At 38.6% G+C, this 22,710-nt stretch overlaps 1 protein-coding gene and 1 non-coding gene across 2 annotated transcripts in view; one reads left to right on the top strand and one right to left on the bottom strand.

The window, feature by feature from the left end:
• The window catches only part of KLHL2 (kelch like family member 2), an 85,130-nt gene that overhangs the window by 10,154 nt on the left and 52,266 nt on the right, over positions 1-22,710 (top strand). Inside the window, exons 2-4 of the mRNA XM_090288725.1 lie at positions 2,836-2,961; positions 12,118-12,224; positions 19,095-19,216. Of these exons, the coding sequence (XP_090144851.1) occupies positions 2,836-2,961; positions 12,118-12,224; positions 19,095-19,216 (355 nt within the window). The remainder of the gene's footprint in view (positions 1-2,835; positions 2,962-12,117; positions 12,225-19,094; positions 19,217-22,710) is intronic.
• LOC149999345 (U4 spliceosomal RNA) lies at positions 1,491-1,636 on the bottom strand. Its single transcript, XR_016513798.1, has one exon. It is a non-coding gene; the product is annotated as a U4 spliceosomal RNA (small nuclear RNA).

Genomic DNA, 22,710 nt, shown 5'->3' with positions numbered 1-22,710 from the left:
CAAAAAAATGACAACAGGCAACACAACAATCGCTGTCCAGTGTGAAGGAATCAAAATCATATCTTTTTGTCAGATCAGCAAAAAATATGTTTTTTGGTGTGATGCAGGATTTTAATAATGTATTTTTTGCACTATAAGACGCACCTAGGTTTAGAGGAAAAAAAAATCTCAACCAAATGGTGTACTAAAATATTTAATAAAATGTAACAATAATATTTCAACCACGTAAGGTGAACAGCAGTCAACAGCGGTATTAAGAACCATCATCACTGTCATCAACAAATGAGGAGAGACTTTAAGGTTCAAGTACTCTTCTAGTTTTCTGGGAACCCCAAGAAAAACTCATCATCGTTATAGCAGAATTTATGAAGCTCAGTTGCTCACAATCACTGATATCACTTTCTTCACTATCTTCACACTGACCAAATGCTCTGAGATTCAGCAGTAAAGTGGGACATTTAAGTGTCCCCAGGGGTTTCGTGTGGGCCCACTGCTTCCTCTTCTAACAGCTGTCGCCACTACTGACAGATCAGGTAATACAGGTCACGGTCTGTGACGCAGTATTTGCTCCATAAGACGCACAGACATTCCCCCCCCCACACACACACACTTTGGGGGAAATAAAGTGCGTCTTATAGTGAAAAATACAGTAGTTTGTGTGCCATGAGATGAAAAAGATTGAAAATCGCTGATTTAATTAATCAGTGATTTCCACATTTGCTGTCTGCAGCTAGATTTTTCTCTCTAACTCTAGGCTCTAGCATCCATCTGATATCTTTTAAACATCTTTACTTTGAGGTCTGATTTCTCAAAACCAACATGTATAAAACTGAACTCTTGCTCTTCTTACCCACAAACCAGTTCTACTTGAAGCTTTTCCCATTCAATTAGCAGAAATTCAATCCTTCCAGGTGCTCAGACCAAGAATGTTGGCGTCATTCTGACTTTCTTGGAATGCTACATGTGAACGGAGCTTGCATTCTGTGAACAGATCTTGTTGTCACTGCCTTTAAAATACGTCAGAACTGAGCCACGTCTCACCCCTGCTCCTGTCCCCACTGCTCTACCCTGCTCTGAGAGACTGTGGTCTCCTCCTACTGCATTCCTCTCCTAAATAGCTTCCCCCCCTTTCATCTTTGACCCATACAGACTATTCCCAACCAGCAGCCAAAGTGATATTTTGAAAACAAGTTGGATTGTCTTACCCTTCTGCAGTGCTTCCCCATTCATCTCAGGGTAAAAGTCAAAGTCCTTACCATGTCCTACAGGGCCCTACACGATCTGCACTGCCCTGTCCCTGCTGGCCCCAGCCCTGGGCCCATTGCATACCCCCGACTCTCTTTACCTTGCCCCTTTTCTTTTTTCCGTAGCTCTTAATCATTTTCTTACATGCCACATACTTTAATGATCTGTTATGTATTAACCCTCCATATAGACTGTAAGCTCTGTGAGGACAGGGATCTTTGTTTTGTTTATGGATGTATTCCAAGTGCCTAGAATTTTGCTTGATACATAGTTGACACTTAAAAAAATTTGCTGAATGAATTAATTAAAGATAACATTTAAAGTTTCCAATTAGCAATACTTGTGCCTTGGATAAACCTCATTGGCTACGATACTGTCACTGTGCAAAGCTGAAAAGATAATATTTAAAAAATGAAGGAGCCTTTCAGAAATGGGTCAGAAAAGGAAGGGGTATGAAGAGAAATGCAACAATGACTAATGATGTTTGCCTGTTGTTCTTGAGTGATGTGTATACGAGTATAATTATCCTAAGGCTTACTTTGGTATCCTGATTTTTTAATTTAATGGATTTATTGAGTTATAATTTACATGCCATAAACTTCACACATACAATTGTACAATTTACTCATTTTTAGTAAATTTGTAGAGTTGTTCAACCATTTTCTCAAAGTTCCCTTGTGTACATTAGCAGTTAATTCCACCTCCGCCACTTCCCCCACTCCCCAGGTGCCCTGGTTTTATTTATTATTTAATGTCTCTCAAGTCCCAAAAGAATAATTTATGCAGTTACACCAATATAACCTTGTGCTCTTAAAAATTAAACTTAAATATGAAATTAAATATCCAATGCTAAATGTAGGAAATTATATTGAACCTTAGTGAAAAGAATGAGATTGAGAGTCATAGACAGACCTTTTACTCTGTCATTTGAAGCCAAGTTACCCAAATTATTTTTGGCCTCAATCTCTTCATCCATTAAATGGGGATAATAACAGTAATTAGCTCACCAAGTTGTGAGGATTAAGCAAACAGTAAAAGAAAAATTCTTAGTATAGTTGTTGCCATATAGTCAATACTCAATAAACTTTAGCTAACATGACTACTGTCTTGATATGGTAGGTTTGAAATAGTATATGGGATAAATAACCTTATAAGTAGAGAACAAAATTCAAATCAGATGGTAAGTTTCTGAAATTTGTGTAAAATATCTTTTTCCTGCCTTGGTTTGTAAGTACTGTATGACTATAGAAGATTGTAAAAGCAGGTTACAGTAATTTCCAGTGGAGGGGATAATTTCTTAGCCTTTTTATTTGGAGGTACTTGTTGGCTGAACCACATTTACTGAGTTTTCAGTGCTCAGGTTTGACAGAGCTTTGACACCAGGGAGGTAATTACCTACTTTTTTGTTGAAGTCATAGTGACCATCAGAAAACGTTCTGAATTGTTTCTTAATCTTACATTTGGACATATTGTGAGACTTCCTCTAAATAAGTGTGGCAGGGCATTCATCGTATCCCTTGCAGCCTGATAAGCCGGAACTAAATGATCTTTAATAAGGTTTTTTCTGTTTTTCTTTTCTTTTATGTACAGATGCACAAAGCAGGGTCATCAGAAGCGTCTCGATTCAAAAGATGATAATACTGAAAAACACTACCCAGTGACAGTGAATCCTTGGCATATGAAGAAAGCTTTTAAAGTCCTGAATGAATTAAGAAGGTATCATTCTGTTAACATACATGTAAACATGGGTGTCTTCTCTTTATTTTTCAGATGTTTATAGTAAATATACTCCTCTTGCCTCAATGTTTTGTTTGATACAGAGAACATTAAAAGCTTTTTCTGCAAATGTTTTAAAGTAAGAAAGAAAGCAAACAATTTATCAGAAGTGTGAGTGGTGTAAGCCTGCTCTGTTCTGTATGGTAGTTACTTGTCACAAGTGGCTGCTACGAACTGAGATGTTCTGTAAGTAGAACATACATAATGAATTTCCTAGATTTCGTACAAAAAAAGAAAAAGAATGCAAAATACTTACTAGTAAGTTTTTTAAATGTTGATTACATTTTGATATGATAATTTTTGGATTTTTAGGGTTAAATGGAATAATTATTGAAATTTATTTTACTTTACTTTTTAAATAATTACTAGAAAATTGTGACTTGGGTTATATTTCTGTTGGACATTGGTGGTCTAGGGTTTCTAACTTATTGCAAAGAATATGGAAAGAAAACTTTTAGATAGAGAAAAATGTAGCACTCTTTGGTGGTGGTGGTAGTAATTTTGGGGACCTGCCCATTGCTTAGGTAATTGTCAAGTGTTTTGAGTCATTTTAATGAAAAGAATGACTTTAAAAGTGGATTGAAATATGATTAGCTTTTCCTTTTTTGATGAAAAGACTAATGTATGTATGAACAATATTAGTTTTGTTAGCATTTTTTGAAAGACATGCATTTTTTTTCATCATTCCCTTTGTAAAAGTACTCTACATGTATTTTAAAAGCTTGGGCTAAAAAGGGAGTGACCGGAACTTTCCCTTAATGCCCCTATGCCATGTCTTCCTAAAAGCTCATCTTTAGGTCCATTATTTGTTGATTTGTTCTTTAATTAAATTGAAGAGTCAATAAATATCTGCTGGTGATGGGAATACAATGATGAGCCGGAACAGACATGGTTGCTGTGCTCATGAGGCTTATGGTTGACTGCAGGAAGCAGGCATTAATCAGTCAAAGAATCTCACACATGATTTCAATGGCACTAAGTGCTATAAGGGGGCCTGTAGAGGCAGATAGGAGAGAGCTATGAAAGAAGGAAGGCTTTGCTGAGATCTGAAAGGAAATAGAGGTAAAGAAATGAAGTCCAGATGGAGTGGGAGAGATTAAAGAAGAGGGTTCCAGCTAGAGAATGGCAGTGCTCAAGTTTGCGGTGGGAGGGAGCTTGCCTCACTGGAGGAATGGAAGAGTAGCTGGGGCACAGATGGCCAGGGGTCACAGACGGCAGGGGGTCATAGCAAGAGAAGAGGCTGCGTGGGTAGGAGAGGGCCAGCATTCTTAGGACCTTTTACATTTTGGTCTTTATTAGGGGGTACCGTGAGAGAAAGCCACTGAAAAGTTTTAAGCAGGGTTGTGAGATCAGATATGTATTTTGAAAAGAACACACTGGCTTCTGGGTGGAGAGTGGATTGGAGAGAGAGGGGCAAGAAAAGTTCAGCTGAATATTGGATGTCTGATTTGCAGCCGAGTCTTGCTCTGACATTTTCAGTAAGTAGGCTTTCATTTAGTCTTTGTGAAAAAATATAGTTGGGCTTACCCAGCACATGTGGCCATGCCGTTTTCAATATTTTAATCTCACTGCAATGATAATTATTAGAATGTAAAATGCAGTGGTTACTAAGTGGAACTGAAAGAAAAGTAGGGAGAATAATCAGGTTATTTTGTGACTGAGATCTTTAACAGCTTTTCTTTTTCTTTGAAAAGTTTAGAAAAACTGACTTTAAATAGTCCTAGTCACATTTCCCCTCCAGGCTGTAGGGTGGGTCGCTGTGGCCTTCCACTGGTATTGTGTGAATGCCTCTCTCTCAGCCTCAACTATAAAGTGAGGGGAGTGGTTGGGGTAGAGTCTAAGGTTCACTGCAGCTCTGACATTCTCTGAGCCTGAGACATTTTTCCTGTTTACCTGCAGGTCATGTGATATCCTTGCCCTGTCCTAGAATTATTTAGCTGTAGCCTTCATTTTCCTATTTGTTCCATTTGGGGCGTGAACTACATGGCTGTGAAATAGTACCTTCTTGCTGATGCTGATTTTCAGAACAAAGAATGACCTTCGAATAGCTGGGGCGTGTTGGCTGCTAGATCTATAGCCAGGATTGTTGTAATGAAGTCATCAACTGCTAGTGTTTTTAAAAAATGAACCCTCTTTGGGATTTCTTAGAACCCCACCCTCCTTTTTCGGGATATTTAATACCATTCCATTCTTTTTTACCCCTTATAGCCAATTTAACTAGTCTTTAAAAAAAAAAAAATCTGAAATGGCCTATTCCTTGTACAGGTGAAAGTCACTTCTTAGATCCTGCCCTTGCCTCAGCTTCTTGCTGCCAGGAAAGGGCAGCCGAGAGGGACTTCCTGACTTCTGGGAAAGGAGAACTTCCTTGTTCTCACCACTCTGCTCTTGGGCTGTCCCCTTTACTCGCTATAATAACAGCTGTGCGCCAGAGAGTTTTATGAACTTTTGGCTGATGGAAGTGGAATTTAAGGAGTAAAAGTCACTTTTTTTCCAATTATAGTTGGTGTAAAGTGTAGTTGTGTGAGTGGGAGGGCAGTTTTGTAAAGTTTAAGTTACAGAATTAATATAGCTTATAGAAAAGAAATGCTACAGTTTCTTTAAACTAGTTTTTTTTTTTTTAAATAGAGGAGACCCAGATATAGCTCCCTGTCTCAGCCCAATATAAGCTTGAATAACTTAAAATTATTCGGATTAGAAATCCTTCAATCACTTCTAAAGAGTGTATTCAAGAAGTATTTGTAAACACCCAGTTTTCCTTTAAAATCATCTAGCATGCCCAAAAGGCTGTTTGGGAGCCAGAAAACAGCATCAGACTTGCCCATGCCCTTCAAGTGTCTAGATTGTTGCAGGAGATGCCCGAGAAGCCAGAGAAGAGGATGAAGTGGTGGAAAATTGTTTGCAAAATGTGGGTGCTGAAAAGGACTCTCAGGATAAATCCACAATGATCTACAGAGGTGGTTTCAGCAGGGCCTGATGGGAGTACAGGAGGGTTCATACAAAGGACGGGAGAGAACAGGCAAGTGCCTGGTCTGGATAATTGCATGAGCTAGGGAGGGGATAAACATGACCTATTGGATAAAGTGAATCAAGAATTCATACAGGGAGGTCTGTAGAAAAGGTTAGGAAGCAAGAGAAACACAGGCTTGTGGCAGGTTTAAGTGGCTTGATGGCTTTGGACCTAATCCTGTGGGCAGTGGGGATCAGTGAAGGTGTTTGAAGAGATAGTGGCATTGTAATAGTAATGATGTCAGAGGGACAGTTGGCAGTGTAGTGACAGGACAGGTTGAGTCCAGCAACATGTCTCTGGTGGGAAATTCATCTCTTTAAATTTCCAAACATGGGTTGGGGGTCGGGGAGGAGTTTCTCAAAGTATTAACATTTTCAAAATTAAGCCAATACTGTAGATCTTTATACTGTATTGGGTTGCTGGAGGAGACAAAGAAACAGACTAAGTTTTATTGAGAACATTAGACCGTGAACTTTTTTGAGATGACAAAAAAAAGAACTGTCAAAGGTAGCATTTTACCTTTAAATAAATTTTAACCCTTTGAGTGCCAACGTCGTTGTGAGCGACGCTGACAAATTTTCCCAAAAGTGCCAGCGTCGCTCCCAGTGACACTTTTCGGTGGCTATAAATGTAAATAACAATGTAATAATATGTATTTTATGTTTTGTTTTCTTTTTCTTTACCTCAGGTTATGTATTGATATAACTTTTTCTCATGTTGATACAAATTTCAAATTACGCATGGCACACAAAGGGTAAAATAAAACCCAAAACTTCGATTTTCTAGGATATAGGATAAAGCTGTACTTGAGCTTTAAAAATTTTAATGAGTGTCAGTAGGGGTCAACCTATTACTTGTTTAGGAGGGAGATAATTTTGATCCTTAAGTTATATTTAGGAGTTAGAAGTTTTCAGCAAGGATAACTCGTATGAGACAATTCAAATGTTCCCTTATAGATCATACAGAAGCCACAGATATTTAGTCATTCAGTTATAACAGCAGTTCTTACATTCTAGAAGATAATTTAAATAACAGAACTCTCTTAATGGAGTGCTTATTAGTATTTTTCCCCTCAGGGCTTTTAGACTTTGTGGCCCCAGATCACTATAGGATAAATTATCTGTTGTGCGTTGGTGAGAAATGTGAGTTGTGGCTCTTTGGTTGTTTGTAATTTGTTGCTTAAATGGCAAGTGAATTAAACAAGAAACTTAAGTGAGCCTGCCCCTCTCTTCATAGCTTTATATCATTGTTTTTACAAGAGGTTTTAGGAAATTATATAGGATGTGAAATTTTTATCGCTCAAATGTGTATATTTTTCTATAGTAAAATACTATCAGGTTTTTTTGTTTTCTTGTATTAGAATAGAATATAAAACATTCCCTGAAGGACAGAACAGTTGGAAAGAACCCCCAAATCAAGCGGGCTTGTTTGTTTAGAAATTTTAAGGGCCGTTTTGGAGATTACAATCTCAATTTAACTGCTAATCTTCTACAGTGATTTTTAAGCACTTGGGATTGATCTTTTTAAATGCTGCTAATTGAGCATGGACAGAATTATTAAAACATTTCAAAGAATGTGAAAAATGGGTGATAGTAAATGAATTCACTAATACAACCTCTATTTCTTGTTCTCTTCATGTTGCTGACTAATTAGCATGCGTGAGATACTGTGCCGCTTCAGAGTTAGCCTCAACATCCCGTCTTACACCAGAAAACAAGAAAAATCTTAGCTTGACTTATTTTTTAAAAATTATTGAAACTAAGAGTATTTATCTTGTGATTTATTTCACCAAGTTTATAAAAAAACAAAACTTTCAACAAGGAAGTTTCCTTTGCATGTATTCTACATTTTCTACCAGGTAGTAGAGCTTTACACTCACATGTTTAGAAACTCACCTCTGCATTAGTTTCCCTTCGAATCTTTTAACCTTCACATCTCTCTACTGTGCTCCCTCCCTGCCATCTTTTTTCTGTCCCAAATACCGCCTTTCACTTTATTTCTAATTAGTTTTTCACCTCTCAGCGGTGACCAGGTACTCTTGCAGGTCCTCAAATCAGGAGATGTTACCTTTCCTTCCCTACAGATAGTAGCATGCTTTCCCTCATGTCTTCTTGTGGCTCCATTTTTGTCAGTTTTCACTGTTATTTTGCTTTAATGATTCTTTCTGAAAAGAATGCTAGATTCTCTCTTCTGGGCCCCTTACTAGTTTAAAGCAGTTTCTCAATCACTGACTGTAGTAGGAGGTTTTCCTCCAACTTTTTAAGTTGACTGTCGCTGCTTCCTGCTTCCTGCTTGAAAGTCAGGGAGTGCAGATCTGTGGAGCTGTGCTGTTCTTCGACTCTTAGTGGGGTGGGTCTCATTACACCCAACATCTGGCTTCTCCTTGTGCCGAAATGCCGCAGATTCAAATTCAAATCGTCATAGTTTTAAGAAGAAAAGGAAGAAAGACAGCAGTGGCCCATGTCTTGGAGTTTTGTTGTTCTTCGAGATCATTGACATTTTTGTCAGCTTGCATCTGCCTTGTCTGTTAAATGACATGGTCAGTTATAGGAGGTTTGGTTAAATATGACCAATTGAAGTGACCAGTCAGGTAACCTTTCACCTTTAAAACAGTTCATCCCCCTACGGTCCAGGCAGCCGGTACTCAGTGATGCAGCTGTGGCCTGAGCCGCAGCATCTGGCTCCCCTCTGCTTCCTGACCAGCTTTTAATTTCCTTGGCTTCTGACCTCTTAAACCCCCTCCCCCCTTCTTAAAATGTCTTTCCTTGTTTCTTTGTCTTGACACCTGATGCTCTTCCAAGATGACCTGGGGCACATTCCAGGGTTGTGCTTTCTGTTTGCCTTGTGAACGCTGACTAACAGCGCTTCTCCCCAGCCTGGCACCTCGGTTGTTACTTCGATTGCACGCAATGTGGCAGGAAGCGCCTCCAGATTTTTCCTGGCACCCGGGGAAGAAAGGCAGACAGATGCCATGTCATCTGCCTCCCACCCCCACTTCCAGCAGAAAGTAAATTCTTGTTTCTACAAGAGATTCTTGTGACTACTAATTATTTTTGATGTCTCAGAGCCTGATGGATGGCACATTTTACTTTAAGAAGATACATACATAACAGTGATAGGTTTTCTAGTCTTAGGAATTAATTCATTTTGTATCATAAAACCAAATAACATCCTAGTATGTTCAGGCATGTTTTATTGATTTTCAGAGCAGTTTTTTTTCTTTTTCTTTTTCCCTAAGAAGGACCCGTTCTCATGTCATTTCATTTAGGAGATGGAGTGACTTTCATTTTTCTGTGCCATCTGGGTTTTACATAAGGTCCGTGTAACTCCTGTTCTTCAGATTTGAGTTCAGAAGCAACTTCTTTCCAAAGCCGCCATGAAGTTGGGCTTGATGGCTCTCGTGTGTTCCCAGACAACCCACCCTTGTACCATCTTAGTACCGGATGACTTATCTTTTCCCTGCTTAACTGTGAATTCCTTGCTATCATGGACATTATCTTGTTTATTGTGGTAAACTGACCTAGTGCTTGGCACGCAGTAGTCACTCTGAATACTTGATAAATGAGCGAATAAATGCAAACTTTGCTAAATAGCAGCTGGGTCTCATTCTGAAAGCTTTTGCCTCCCATAGTCCATCCTGTATTAGATTTGAAGTTACAGGAACGTAAACTCAAAAAACTTGCCATGTAGACTGGGTTTGGGCTTCTGAAACAAGTTTCTATTATTTTTATTGCCAGATGTTCTGTTTGTGACCTTTTTCTTCTCATCCCATAGTCATTTAATTTGTTCATTTGTAATGTGGCCCTTAGACTCCACATGACCTCACCCAAGGCGTGGCTGCATATTACTAGTTTGGGAATGCTTTTACCTTATTAGTTAACTAACATCAGCTAATAAGCTGGTAAGACCAAGCTAATTATATGGCACCCAGCAGATGTTATGCTACAAGGTTTGAATCAATGAGTAATTGTAATTGAAGCTGAATGTAATTAGTCATGTGATTTCGAGGTGTTCAAGTATAATTCCACCTCAGTTCCATTTTGAAACTAGAGCACTGAGAGGGATGACTGACAAAAGGAAAACTGGCATCAAGATGCAGTTGACTGATGTCTCATTTGTGCCCAGATGCCCTGGTCACAGCATGAAAATGCAGATGGCCCTCTCGAGAGATGTGTGCCACTCTGCCGACCACCGTCCCGGCCCCTTCTCCGCTGTGATCATGCCCTCGGTCCCGTTCCACGGGTCCCCCCTGGGCTTTGCTGCTTCGGGTCTTCATGCAGCAGCATATTCTGTGCTGCTGTTTGGGGTTCTCTTGCTCCTTCTTCATCCAGCTAACATTTACTTTTTTTAGAACCCAGCTTAAGGTCAGTAGCGACAGGAAGCCTTTTCTGACCACCAGTATGATTTAGATGCTCCCCTATTCCCATGGCATTTTTACAAGGGCGCTTTCCACTCTGTCCTGTAATCTCTGATTATCAGTCCTTTTCTGCTAGTCTCCGTAAGCAGAGACGGTCCTACAATGCCTTGTTGAATGAGCAAGAAACTGATTTTTCTAAATACTCTTGTAGTGTAGTGCTAAAACCCACTAAAATTGGGCCTTTTCTAAACTATATATAGAACTTAAAAAAATAGCTTTAGTATATAGTATGTCAAATAATAATTTGGTGTTATTTATAATTTATACTTTCTATTCTCTGTTTTATTCAAACTTTAACAAGTCTTAAAAGCACAAATTTGGGTGGTTTTGTGTAGTGGTTAAGAGACCTCTGGAGCTAGATTCTGTAGATTCGAATCTTGGTATTGCCACTAGTGGGAACTTTAGGCTGGTTATTAATCTTTAACCTTGGCTTCCACAGCTATACATTTTGTGTGTAAAAAATCATAATACTACCTACCACATTAGATAGTGGTAGGGTCTAAATGAGATAATACATGAAAGTGAAGCTCTTGTATTGTACCCTCCTGAAAATACTGCTGACTTTTCTCACCCTAGTTATTTGTGAACCCATGGAATTGATAGAATTGAAGAGTGCTTTTATATTCCCAGATCAGATCAGGTGGTAGACATTGTCAGTTCTCCATGCTGATGGAGGAATCACAAATTAGTGATGTGGAGGAATGACAGATCAGTGAAACATTGTGGCACCTCTTATGACTCTTAACATGGGACCTGTGTGATGTCTCCTACAGCATTGTGAGCCATTGCAGCGATACCACCCATGAGCTACTTCAGTCTAAAGGGGACAGCGAGCTCATTACCAGTGAGGCCCAGGACTGCAGTCCTCACTGGTGCTAGCGGGCGATGGTGTTTTGTACAGCTCCTCCTAGACTGGGGGGCAAATAGATGCCCATTGGCTCTCTGAAAAGTTGTGGTAAGAACTCCACAGAAACAAGTTTGTAAGCAGTGTGGAAAAGTAGAAAACTCCCAGGGCTTGGTTAAACTCTTGTGAAAATGTTGCTTATAAGCTACTAGAAACTTACAGAAGCAGGCAGGCCACGGTTGGAGGAAATAGGCAAAATAGTAGAGGTGGGCCACGTGTGACCGATGTATGCTATACACATGGATTCAGTGTGCAGATGTTTGAGGTGCGTTGAAAGGATTTTTGATTTCACCACACCTGTTTCAGCCATTGATGACATGAGGGAATTGAACTGATGACTCAATCCACTGAGCCACACCAACCAGGGCAGTTTTCTACATGTTTGATTGTGTCTTCCTCTTAATGTCAGAATGCCATTTGCCATTTCTTCTGATGCTGTTCTTAATTCAGACATCCTCTTCTTGAACAGTCCAGTGATGGTTTGTTGCCAGTAATTTCCTTTAGGTTAAGAAATCAGTAATCAAGGTTAGAAATATTTCTCTGTTAAACAAAGGTAAGAGTCTGAGTAAGGGCCAAGGCAAGCCAGTCTTTTGTCATGACAACTTTTTATGCATTTCCTGTTTAGGGATCCTGTTCTAAAGGATGGTAGTTTCCAGTCCGTCTCAACTTCAGAAAAGTGGGCTTTTACTATAACAGTTTTGCATAGGGTCCTTGGGACATATATTATTAGTATCATTTAAAAATTTTTTCTCTTTGCTTTATAAATAGTCAAAATTTGCTGTGTGATGTCACAATTGTGGCTGAAGACATGGAAATCCCTGCTCATCGAGTGGTGCTGGCCGCCTGTAGTCCTTATTTTCACGCCATGTTTACAGGTACGATATATTTTAGTAATGGATATTTTTTTTTGATCTGGGCTTTTCTTTCTGTATGTTTTAATTAACATTTTATTTTTATCTCAGTTAACTGGCAGGTGAGTACTTCTTGGACTTTACCCTACTTCTTCCTGAGAATACTTGGTCAAATTTTAGATTGCTGTGTGCTAAGGTTGATGCAAAATAGGGGTACTATGTTAATTTTTGGCACATAGTGTGAATTGAGTACCTTCATTATTTTTTACAACTTTATTGAGGCATATTTACATAAAATTTACCCATTTCAAGTGTGGAGTTCAGTGATTTTTAGTAAATTTACTGGATGGTACTGTCATCACCATATAAATCAATTTTACAACATTTTTATTCCTACATAATGTTTTTGAAGTTTATTCATGTCACAGTATGTATCATTGGTTTCTTCCTTTTTATTGTTGAATAGATTCCATGGTATGAATATAACACATTTTGACTATTCATTCACCAGTTAATGGACACTTGGATTGTTTCCAGGTTTTAGCTATCATGCTCTATGAACATGTGTGTAGACAAATATTTTCATTTCATCATGAGGATAGATGTCTAGGAGTAGAACGGCTGGTTCATATGGTAAATTTATATTTAACTTTAAAAAAAACTGCTATGTTGTTTTCCATAGTGGCTGTACCAATTTCTTTTCCCACCAACAGTGCACAGAGGTTCCCATTTCTCCACCTTCCTTGCCAAAACTTGTTACTGTCTGTCTTTTTTTTTAATTGTAGTCATTTAACGGCATCATCTATTGTAGTTTTAATTTGTTCTTCCCTAGTAACTAATGATGTTGAGCATCATTTCATGTGCTCAATGGGCTAGACTTTTATGATTCTTCATTAATAATAGATACTGTTTACCTATCTGGCAATCTTTGTACTTTTTCTTCTTCTGAATCCACTGAGTAGTCAACAGTTTGGCAGAGATTAGATAAAGAAGATACCGAGATTTGGTCTAGGTGGTTTAGTGTACATACTATATTCATTTAAAATTTGCTACAATATAAGTCACTGTCTCTTTTCTTGGTCTGAAATCTTGTTATATTATAAAAAATATTGTGAAGGCCAACAAGTAGACCTTGTATATTTTCCTTCTGTCATATACCACGAATGTTATATTCTCTTGCTTAGTGGATAATCAGAAGTGTTTACAGGGTGTTACCCTCCTCTTGTTTTCCTATGACTCACCTCTTAGAAAATGAAGAATATGCCGCTGATCCTTTTTGGCCCTTGTTTTTAATCTCCCATAAACTGTAGGTGAGTTTTTTCATTCAAATTATATCACCTAAAAATGAATTTTGTTACTCATCCTAGTTCCAAGTATTTGGATGGAGAAGGGAGGTGAAAAGTAATTCTGTGATATAGTCCCAGGTTTTTACATTGAAGTATGGGCCTGTTTAGAGCCAGGCTAAGTTAACTGTTAATTAAGAAGGAATGTGTCAAGTTGGGTGGTTGTTGTTTTTTTTTTTAAGTTACTTGTTTGTTACAGATGTGGAATTAAAAAAGCTATTTCTCTTACAAATTTGAGGCTAAAGTATCTGAAACATAGTGGGGAAATACTGAATTTTAATTTTTACTCCTTTTTCGTGTATGCATTTTGATGATTTCTTTTGTCATATTGAACATAATTCAATAAAGTAAATTAAAATAGGAAGAGATAGATTATCATTTAAATGATTAAGAAGTGATATTCTTTAAAAAGTTGTATGCATGGCTATATTTGTCTAAGATTCATGCTTTCATTCATCAAAGAATAGTTATTGAGCATCTTTGTGTGCTAGGCATTATCTTAGGCTTTGGGGATCATAGAGATGAACAAGACAGACAGATCTCTGTACTCATGATTACCGTTGGGGAGGGGAGAAGAGGTTAATAAATGGAAAAAGATAATCACTGAGTGCTGTGAAGGCAATGCAATAGGGTGTTGCATATGAAGCATAAATTAGAATGTTTAATCTGCACCTAATAGAAAACTCCACTTAAGCCGGTGTAAATAGTAAGGAATTGTATTATCTCATTATTGGAAAGCAGGCCGAGCACCAGGCATGATCACATCTGAAACTTGAGGCTGTTCCTCAGGAATAAGTTCTTTTTGTCTCTTCCCCCCTCTGTCATCAATAAAATGTTTTTCATAAAATTGCTTCCCTCCTGAATGCAAGATTCCTACCAGAGGGGACCCAACATTACAAGGAAGGAGGAAAATTGTCTCTTCTTTTTTTCTCTTTTAGAAACTAGGAAACCTTTTCCAGAAGTTACTCAGACTAGACCAAAACTGGAAGGGGAATGCAGTTCCCATACTTGCCTCCGATTAGCTGCAGAACTGGGGAGCTGTGTACCGTGACCCCCATAGAGCAGCTGGCAGGGGCATTTAGGTTGGCCTGCCGGGACGGGAATATGTATGTGTTAGTAGCTTCTTTGTACCGTAAGACTAATAGCAAACAAAAGGGCAGTAATGGTTAACATAAATGACAAGTGGAACTTGAGGAGTTATGGAACAAATTTTATTTATTTCATTTACTTCTTAGGGTAAGCATACTAGAAGCTTATGTGTTATACTTTTATGGTTTTTTTTCTGAAATTGTTTTATGTGCTAAACAATAGCTGAAACTAGGATTACGGAATTTTTAAAATTATTGAAATGAGCTTTATGTTTTACCCTCTTAAACCTATTTACTTTTTAGAACTTCAGAATGGATAAAGTTACCAGTTTGTACTGGGCTTTAGGAGTTCTGATTAGAGGTCACTGAAATAGAAATGTTTCTATTCATAGTTTTATCCTTAAGCATTTGCAATTTGAAGGACTTCATTTCTTTTCTCAAAAAAAGTAGAGATGGTTCAGAGTTCACTAGTGAAATTGCTTAGCTCATCCTAGAATGCTTGCTGGATGTCAGCAATTGTTTGTTGATGAAAATCCTTCATGACTAGAATATCCATGCTCAAGACTAATTGGACTGTTATTAATTATGTTAAGTAAAGACACTACATCTTAAATTGGAACTTGTTTTACCTTTCATTCTTCTAGTCATTCATTTATCCAACCACTATTTATTAGCTCTTTACCATATGTCAGGCATTACATGATACAGAGATAAGAAAGATGTCATCCCTGCTCTCCAGGGGCTCAAGAATTCAGGTGGGGGGAACTCAGTATTGTTAGGTCAGAGTGGAGTGTACTCAGGGTGAGAGCCTAACACAGGCTTGGGTCAGCAACAGGTAAGGCTACCTGGAGAGATCCCAGCTGAAATTTAAAGAATATGTAGGGATTAGCCTGGGGAATGAGGGATTAGGGAGACAGGACAAAGCTCAACAGAGGCATCTTGGTAGGAAATTGCTTGGTGTATGGGGAGGAGGACAAAAAGTTCCTCCTTGGTATATTTTAAGACTGGAAGTGGGAGAGAGAGGAGGCTGGATCGCCAAGCAGGGGCGGACATGGAAGGGGTGTGCATGCCTGGATGGGAGCAGTGAAGGCTTCTGGGTGCTGCTGTCAGATCTGCGGAGTCCGTTCTGGAGGCAGGGAAGGAATTAGGAGGTTCCTGCAGTGGTGTTGGCAAGAGGTGATGAGTGATGAGAGCCCCGGCGGCTCAGTGGTAGGAGGGATGGAGAGGTGAGAGGATTGATTTGAGATCTATCTGAGGTTAATTCTGCAGGTTTTGGTGAATGTTGGGATGGATGGGTGGATGAAGAAGAAGCGAGAGACTGTCAAATTTTCAGTGACGGTGTCTGTGGATATCTTAGTATAGCTTCTACATGATCAAAAACACAGAAACCAACACTAGTCAGACAATATGGGGACTTAAAAATGATACAAGATGAACTCTGTACAGTATCACTGGATACCTTTTTAAAAATGCATTATCAAAAATAAATCTCACAAAACATACTGTTTAAATTCTCTGTGAACACAGCAAAGGGTAATAACTAAGGTACTATGTGACAACTAGAATTAGATCAAAATAGCTTTTACAACTCTTTAGTGTGTGTTTTGATTCTTAGTGGTACAGGAATTTTTCAACTTATAATGCAATCTGTGGTAAACTATTTGTTTTTGTAAATATGAAAAGTAAAGATTAAAATGTTTCTGAAGCTGTGTATGATTGGAATTGAATTTACTGAAAGTAGATAAGACACATTTTTCTGGTGAAAGAAACAGTTTATATTTAAAATGACATAAGGAATATATGAATTAGTGAAGTGCGTCTTACAACAGTATGTTAAAAACTATAGTAGTAAAAATGGCATGGTAGAGGACTGTTTTTCAGTTATATTTGTAAATATTTTTGTCTAAGCTCAGTCATGCCTAAACCCCGAGGGGTGAATTCATTCCTTGAGAAGGAGATACATGGTTTTAGGTTTGTGTGGCCCCAGCCCTGCAGGGATATGCACATCACAGGGACCCTTTAGATCAATTACATGTGGCTAATTCTAAAAGTCCATGCGGGAGTTCTGGTCAGTGTGGCTCAGTTGGTTGGAGTGTCGTCAGGTAACCGAAAGGTTCCGGGTTCAAAACCTGGTCAGGGCACATACTTAGGTTGCAGGTTCAATCTTCAGTCTGGGAGCATTTGACCCCAGTCTGGGAGTGTATGATCCTAGTGTTTTCTCTGTCACATCCATGCTTCTCTCTCTTCCTTACGTTCTCTCTAAAAGCAATGAAAAAATATCCTTGGGTGAGGATGAGGAAAAAAAAAAGTCCACGTGGGAATCACGAAAAGAGCTTCCAGATGATACAAATGTAGTCTCTCCACAGGATCTAAAGGATAGTGGAAGATACCTTATATGCAGATAAAGAATTATTTTTCCATGTTCCTCAACCCTCTTTTTCCCGTTTCCTTTAAGGGGGAAAATAAATGTGCTTTAACAGCAGACACATAGTCCAGTCTTCCTTTTGTATAGACATATGTACCTTTTTCTTTTAACTGCTCCCTTCCCTTGTGATACTGATGGATGTTTCCCCCCCCTGGGAATTAGCAAGGTCATTTTTGAGATATTTTAGCTCTTAGGAGAATAGCTTCTTTTTGAAATCTTGTCAGAGATAATCTCCAGGGAAGCATGCAGTTATATGTACATCACTATTATTATGTCTTTCCTCCCAGGGTTTGTGTTTGCAAAGGAATTTTGTGTTTCCAAAAGAATTTTGTGTAATTATGGCTTTCCTTTTTTAAAATTAAGTTTATTGGGGTGACATTGGTTAATGAGATCATATAGTTCAAGTGTATGAGATCATATAGTTTCTGCGATGCATCGTCTGTATATTGCATTGTGTGCCCACCAGCAAAAGTCAGGTCATCTTCTGTCACCATTTATTTGGCACCCTTTACCCTTACTGTACCCCCACCCTCTTTCCACTGGTAGCACCATACTGTTGTCTGTGTCTGTGAGTTTTTAATTTTATATCCTACATATGAGTGAAATCATATGGTTTTTAGCTTTTTCTGACTTATTTTGCTTAGCATAATAGTCTCAAGGTCCATCCATGCTGTCGCAAATGGCAGTGTTTCATCTTTTCCTATGGCTGAGTAGTGCGCCATTGTATATATGTGCCACATCTTCTTTACCAAGTCATCATTTGAAGGACATCTTGGTTGTCTCCATGTCTTGGCCACTGTGAATAATGCTGCAGCGATAGGTTTTTCTGATAGTTTACAGTCGCTGACAGTGCACTGTATCTGAAAAAGAAATGAACTTTTAAGAAATCTTGAGGTCATTGTGTTCCTTTTGTAATAGGAGATGCCTGATTAAGGTGAGGGTGAAGGACACCAGCATCATTTTTCATGCTTCTTCTTTTATCTCTGAAATCTGATGAGTTTTAGAAACCAATCTTTTTGCTCTCAACATTGTTTTTAGACTGCCCTTGCCATTTTTAATTGTCTTTCCCCACCATTGGATTGCTTACGGCTTGCCGTGTCGGGTCATTTTGTTGTCCACACATAAATCTGCTTCTTATTTTCCCAAGTCCCTTGGGTTTAGGGGCCATCCCTTCTCCTTTCGGCTTCCCCGTTTCTTTCACAAGGGGAGGATCTTGTTTATGATCCCTGAATACTGAATTAGTTCAGTGAGTATTGGGAGGGAGGGCTTGTACCACTTTTTGGTAGGCAGTGATATAGAAAGGTATCTGGCTTTAGTAATCATTGCTGGTATGAGATGACTTCAGGATGAAGTTACCACGGATGACAAACAGGAATGGAACTTGGGTGAGAAAATCTTTGTAACAAGCCTTTGCCATCAAATAACCCTTGGTGATCCCTCTTTGGTGTCTTGCATTCCCTCAGCATATTCTATAACCTTGTTCTCATGTGCCCTGCCCATGATGGCAGAGCCTCTGTGTCCAGTGCAGACCATGTGTGTCTGGGGCAGGCACTGGTGTGCTTTTGTTGAATGGATGTTGCTAACCTAATGGGTCCTTCTCTGCAAGTGCTCATTTCTGTTAGCCGAAGGGAGTAAGGTTGTGACTCTTCTGGGCATGACTAGAAATCCAAAAGGAAAACAAAACTGCTCAGAAGAATGTCCCCCCCGCCCCCCCCAAAAAAACCCCAAAAAACCATGGACAGCATTGGGTGCCAAACCTGTAATGACACAGGTGATATAGTTTATGCGGTTAGACATGTGGCATGTTCATTGTTGTGATGTGATTTTTCAGGTACAAGTGGTGACAGAAGTACATCTTATGGTTTGCTCAGGTAAGCTTTTAGGGGAGCTAGGGACTGTTTTAGGCCTGCAAGAAGTGGCTGATGAGTTGCTTACTGAGTACAGTGCGTGGCAAGAAAATGGATCAGTGTGTCCTGGCATTGATGTTTCCGCAGCAGTGTCCCACTGTAGTGTCACTCTTAACTCCTTTGTGTTTCAGGTGAGATGAGTGAGAGCCGAGCAAAGAGAGTGCGAATAAAAGATGTAGATGGCTGGACCCTGAGGATGCTAATCGATTATGTTTACACTGCAGAAATCCAGGTTACAGAAGAAAACGTACAGGTAAGATAAACACCGCAGACCATTTCGTGCTCTATTGTGTACCAGTTTTCTTAAGGCAAAAGTGCATACCACCCAGAATATATATGTATTGTACCGAAGTAATTGAATTCGTTGTTAAAACTGTATTTTAAGAGGCATTTGGAATGATTATATCTTTTTAATAATATTTCTATGTCAGTATTTTTTATATTCTTAAATTTCTAAGATGCAAATCCCTTTGTTCTCTGATTGACATTTGTTCTTATAAGGAAACACCGTCATAGTCACTTAGAACCACCGATGGATACTGCCCACATTTGTCTTTATTCCCTGGAAGGTTAAAATCTACAAAGGATGTTTTTGACTACCAGCAAGCTTTACTTTTTTATTACTTCAGTGTTCTCTTTAGGTGCTTCTAGAGTTTAGCTAAAATTAGACATGCATCTTTCTTACTTTCTATAAATATCAAATGTTTTATCTGTATGATGTAGATGTTGAAAAATACAGATGTATATGGCGTAGAAAGTGCAAATGTGTCTTTGAAAGTGCCCTTCCCTTCATGCCCACCCCAACCCACTCACACTGATCCACTTTCTTTTCCATTTGGTGTGAATTCTTTCAGACCATTTTCTGTGCAGTTATACTACACATATACACAATTCCCTTGACATAAATATACGTTTACCTGTTGTGTAGCTTGCAATTTTCATTGGGGTTCTTTATACATCCATACGTATGGGTTCAGCTTATTCTTTTGTGTGGTACCCCATTTGTTAATCAGTGTATGCGATTTTTCACCTTTACAAAATGCTGTAGTGAATGAACATTTTTACATTTGCATCCAAAAATTTCATGGGATAGATTTCTCAATGTAATTGGTGAGCTAAAGGGTATATGCATATTTTACTTTTTGATAAATTTTCCAAATTGTCATCTATATAAAAGTTTTTATTTATTTATACTCCTTCCAACAGGTAAACTCTGTTTTGAGGACCACAAGAAGTATTAGGACTAACTTCTTAAGACATAATCTCTAAATAGGAAATTGTGGATTCAATTTTTTGTCCATTGTAATTAGTGGAAATGTGCTACAGAATATTTGAATGTGGAGATTGATGTCTTTGCACTTTAACTTGATAAGACCTGCTATTGTTATTAGATCTGAAATATTGGCAGTGGTGATCTTTCCCACATGGCCTCATTAACTTTTGCTTGGAAGTCTTGCTCCTAAGCTCAAGCATTTGAAAAACCTTGTTTGATAGGGAAGTCATGTGTAAAGTTGTGAATCAGGTGCTGAGTGAATTTTTTTGTTAACATGGCAGGAAGTGTTTGGTATGTGTCATGTGATGACAGCCCAACATGTTACCTCATTCTGGTCTTTTCTGTACAGTTATGCTATTTGTTGGATTCCAAGACATTATTTTCAACAAGAAAATCTTGGGTTTCTTTTTGCTCCTTTTTAATAATTTAAATGCACGGGCCTCATTGTGTTCTATATCTGACCTACAACAAATGAATTACTGATTGGTTTCTTTGATTCACACAGTGTTCCACGTGGGGAAATTAAAAAGATAATGTAGGCCTAAGAGACTAGGCTGTGAGTTAATAAGCCTGGGATGCTGTTTGTAGTAGTTCATGTGGTGGAGGACCCCTCTCAGGTTTCCTTTAATAAGTATTGTGTTCTAGTCCTCAAGTATCAGTCATCACAGCCTTTCAGAAAACCTCTTGCCACACTGATTTGCCTTTCTTATATATTGTGTAGCTACAGCAATACATTCAGGGTTGTATTTGGCTTGCTTATTAAATGCTTAACATTCATATAGGTTTTTTTTTTATGTTTATGTAGGAAGAGGGATGTCTTTACAGCATGGCGGTATCTTGGTATGTAAAGCCTTATTTTATATTTCATTGAAAAACTTGTTTTGGAAGAGGCAATTTGGAAAGAAAATCAATTAAAATAAGCTGCCTTTTCCATAACAAGCATTTTCCAATGAAATACAAATCAGGGTTTACCCTGTATCATTATTTTTGTCTGTCTGTATACTTTGTTAAATTTTTCTTGTAAGTTCTGTTCACCTTAAGGAAAGGAGTGGCGTCGTGGGAGGTGTCTGGTGTTCTTGTTCATGTTCAGCTAAAGTTTGGAATGGCCCCAGCGGTAGCTCTGCTCTGAGTATTTCTGCCTTGAGAGTGGGGACAGAAGTGTCTGTAATTCAAAAGCTTATTATTCAAAAGCTTATCTTTTTTAGGCATATTTTCTCATTAGACATAGAATCAAATCTCTTGTCAGGTGACCTCCATTTTGTCAGTTTCTGTTTTAGTAATAAAGTGAAGTGCAATTTTAGGATAGCAGGTATCTTAGTTTTTTACTTTGGGATTGCATGTTTTTATGTAGAATTACAGTCTGGTAGAATGCTGAGGTCCAGCTTTGTGAGAGCTGGTCAGTGACAGAACAGGACCAAAACCCTGCTTTCCCCGATTCCTAGTTTAGGCTCCCTTCTGTGGTACTTTACAGCCTCCTTCTTACACACATTAAAAACACATACATAGTAGCTGTTTAAAGTTAAGGTTGTTAACTTTGAGTCAGAATGAGGGGTTTAGTAATTTGAAAAATTAACTCCAAAGAAGAAACAATGATTACTGTATTGTATTATAAAACTAATGGTGCTTTAGTTCTTGGCTAGTTAAGGTTTCCGTTTCCGTGTTTGTGTGTGGCTTACCTGTTGCAGTCCTTGTGGTCAAGGGCGCGAAAGTAATTCCAGCAGACAGAATGGGAAGGACAGAGGGCTACTGTACACTCAGGCAAGATCAGCACTGAGCAGACCAAGCACCTTCCTTTTATTGAAATCTGAGGGTGCCAATTACAGGATACACATCCTATTGCTTACAGGGAAAACAGGATACTGGGTTTCAAACATTAACTACTTAGGTACAAACAAAACTAAGTCCTTAAGGCTAAGTTCCAAACAAGATGCTAGGACAAGGGAGTAATGGAGTACTCAGCAAAGTCTCTTTGTTCTCAGGATACCATAGCTCAGTGACCTGAAACAGCTTGCAGCTAGCATGCAGCTGCAAGTCCAGCTCGCTTAACTGAGTCACAGGACACCTGGACAGGGCGGCGTGAAGTGCCCCTACCCAGAGACTTGATTTCCACCAACACTTACCGTTGGTTTTTTTGTTTGTTTAAGTTTTTAAATTTTGGTTTTACATTTGGGTAGTTTATTTACAGCAGGGCTGGGAAATAATTTGAGCCAAGTAAATTTAAGTTTGTTTATTCTTTAAAAGAGAAATAAAAGGAGGATATATATCTTACAATGACCGTGCTTTTAATTCAACTTTTTGTTGTGGTTGTTCTTGGGGAACTTAAATTTAGCTTGTGTCTAGAGTTTTCAGTTCAGTTTTATAAACTTTATGACTCTGGGGACAGACAGTAAAGCCAAAGGCTACTATAAATTAGGCTTTTAAACTTCTTGGGGTCATGGACTACTCTGAGAATTGAATGAAAACGTGTGGATCCT

This window comes from Furipterus horrens, unplaced genomic scaffold, assembly GCF_987537825.1.
Source record: "Furipterus horrens unplaced genomic scaffold, mFurHor1.1.pri manual_scaffold_10, whole genome shotgun sequence".
NCBI classification, from domain to species: domain Eukaryota; kingdom Metazoa; phylum Chordata; class Mammalia; order Chiroptera; family Furipteridae; genus Furipterus; species Furipterus horrens.
This window is presented reverse-complemented; position numbering and strand designations above follow the sequence as displayed.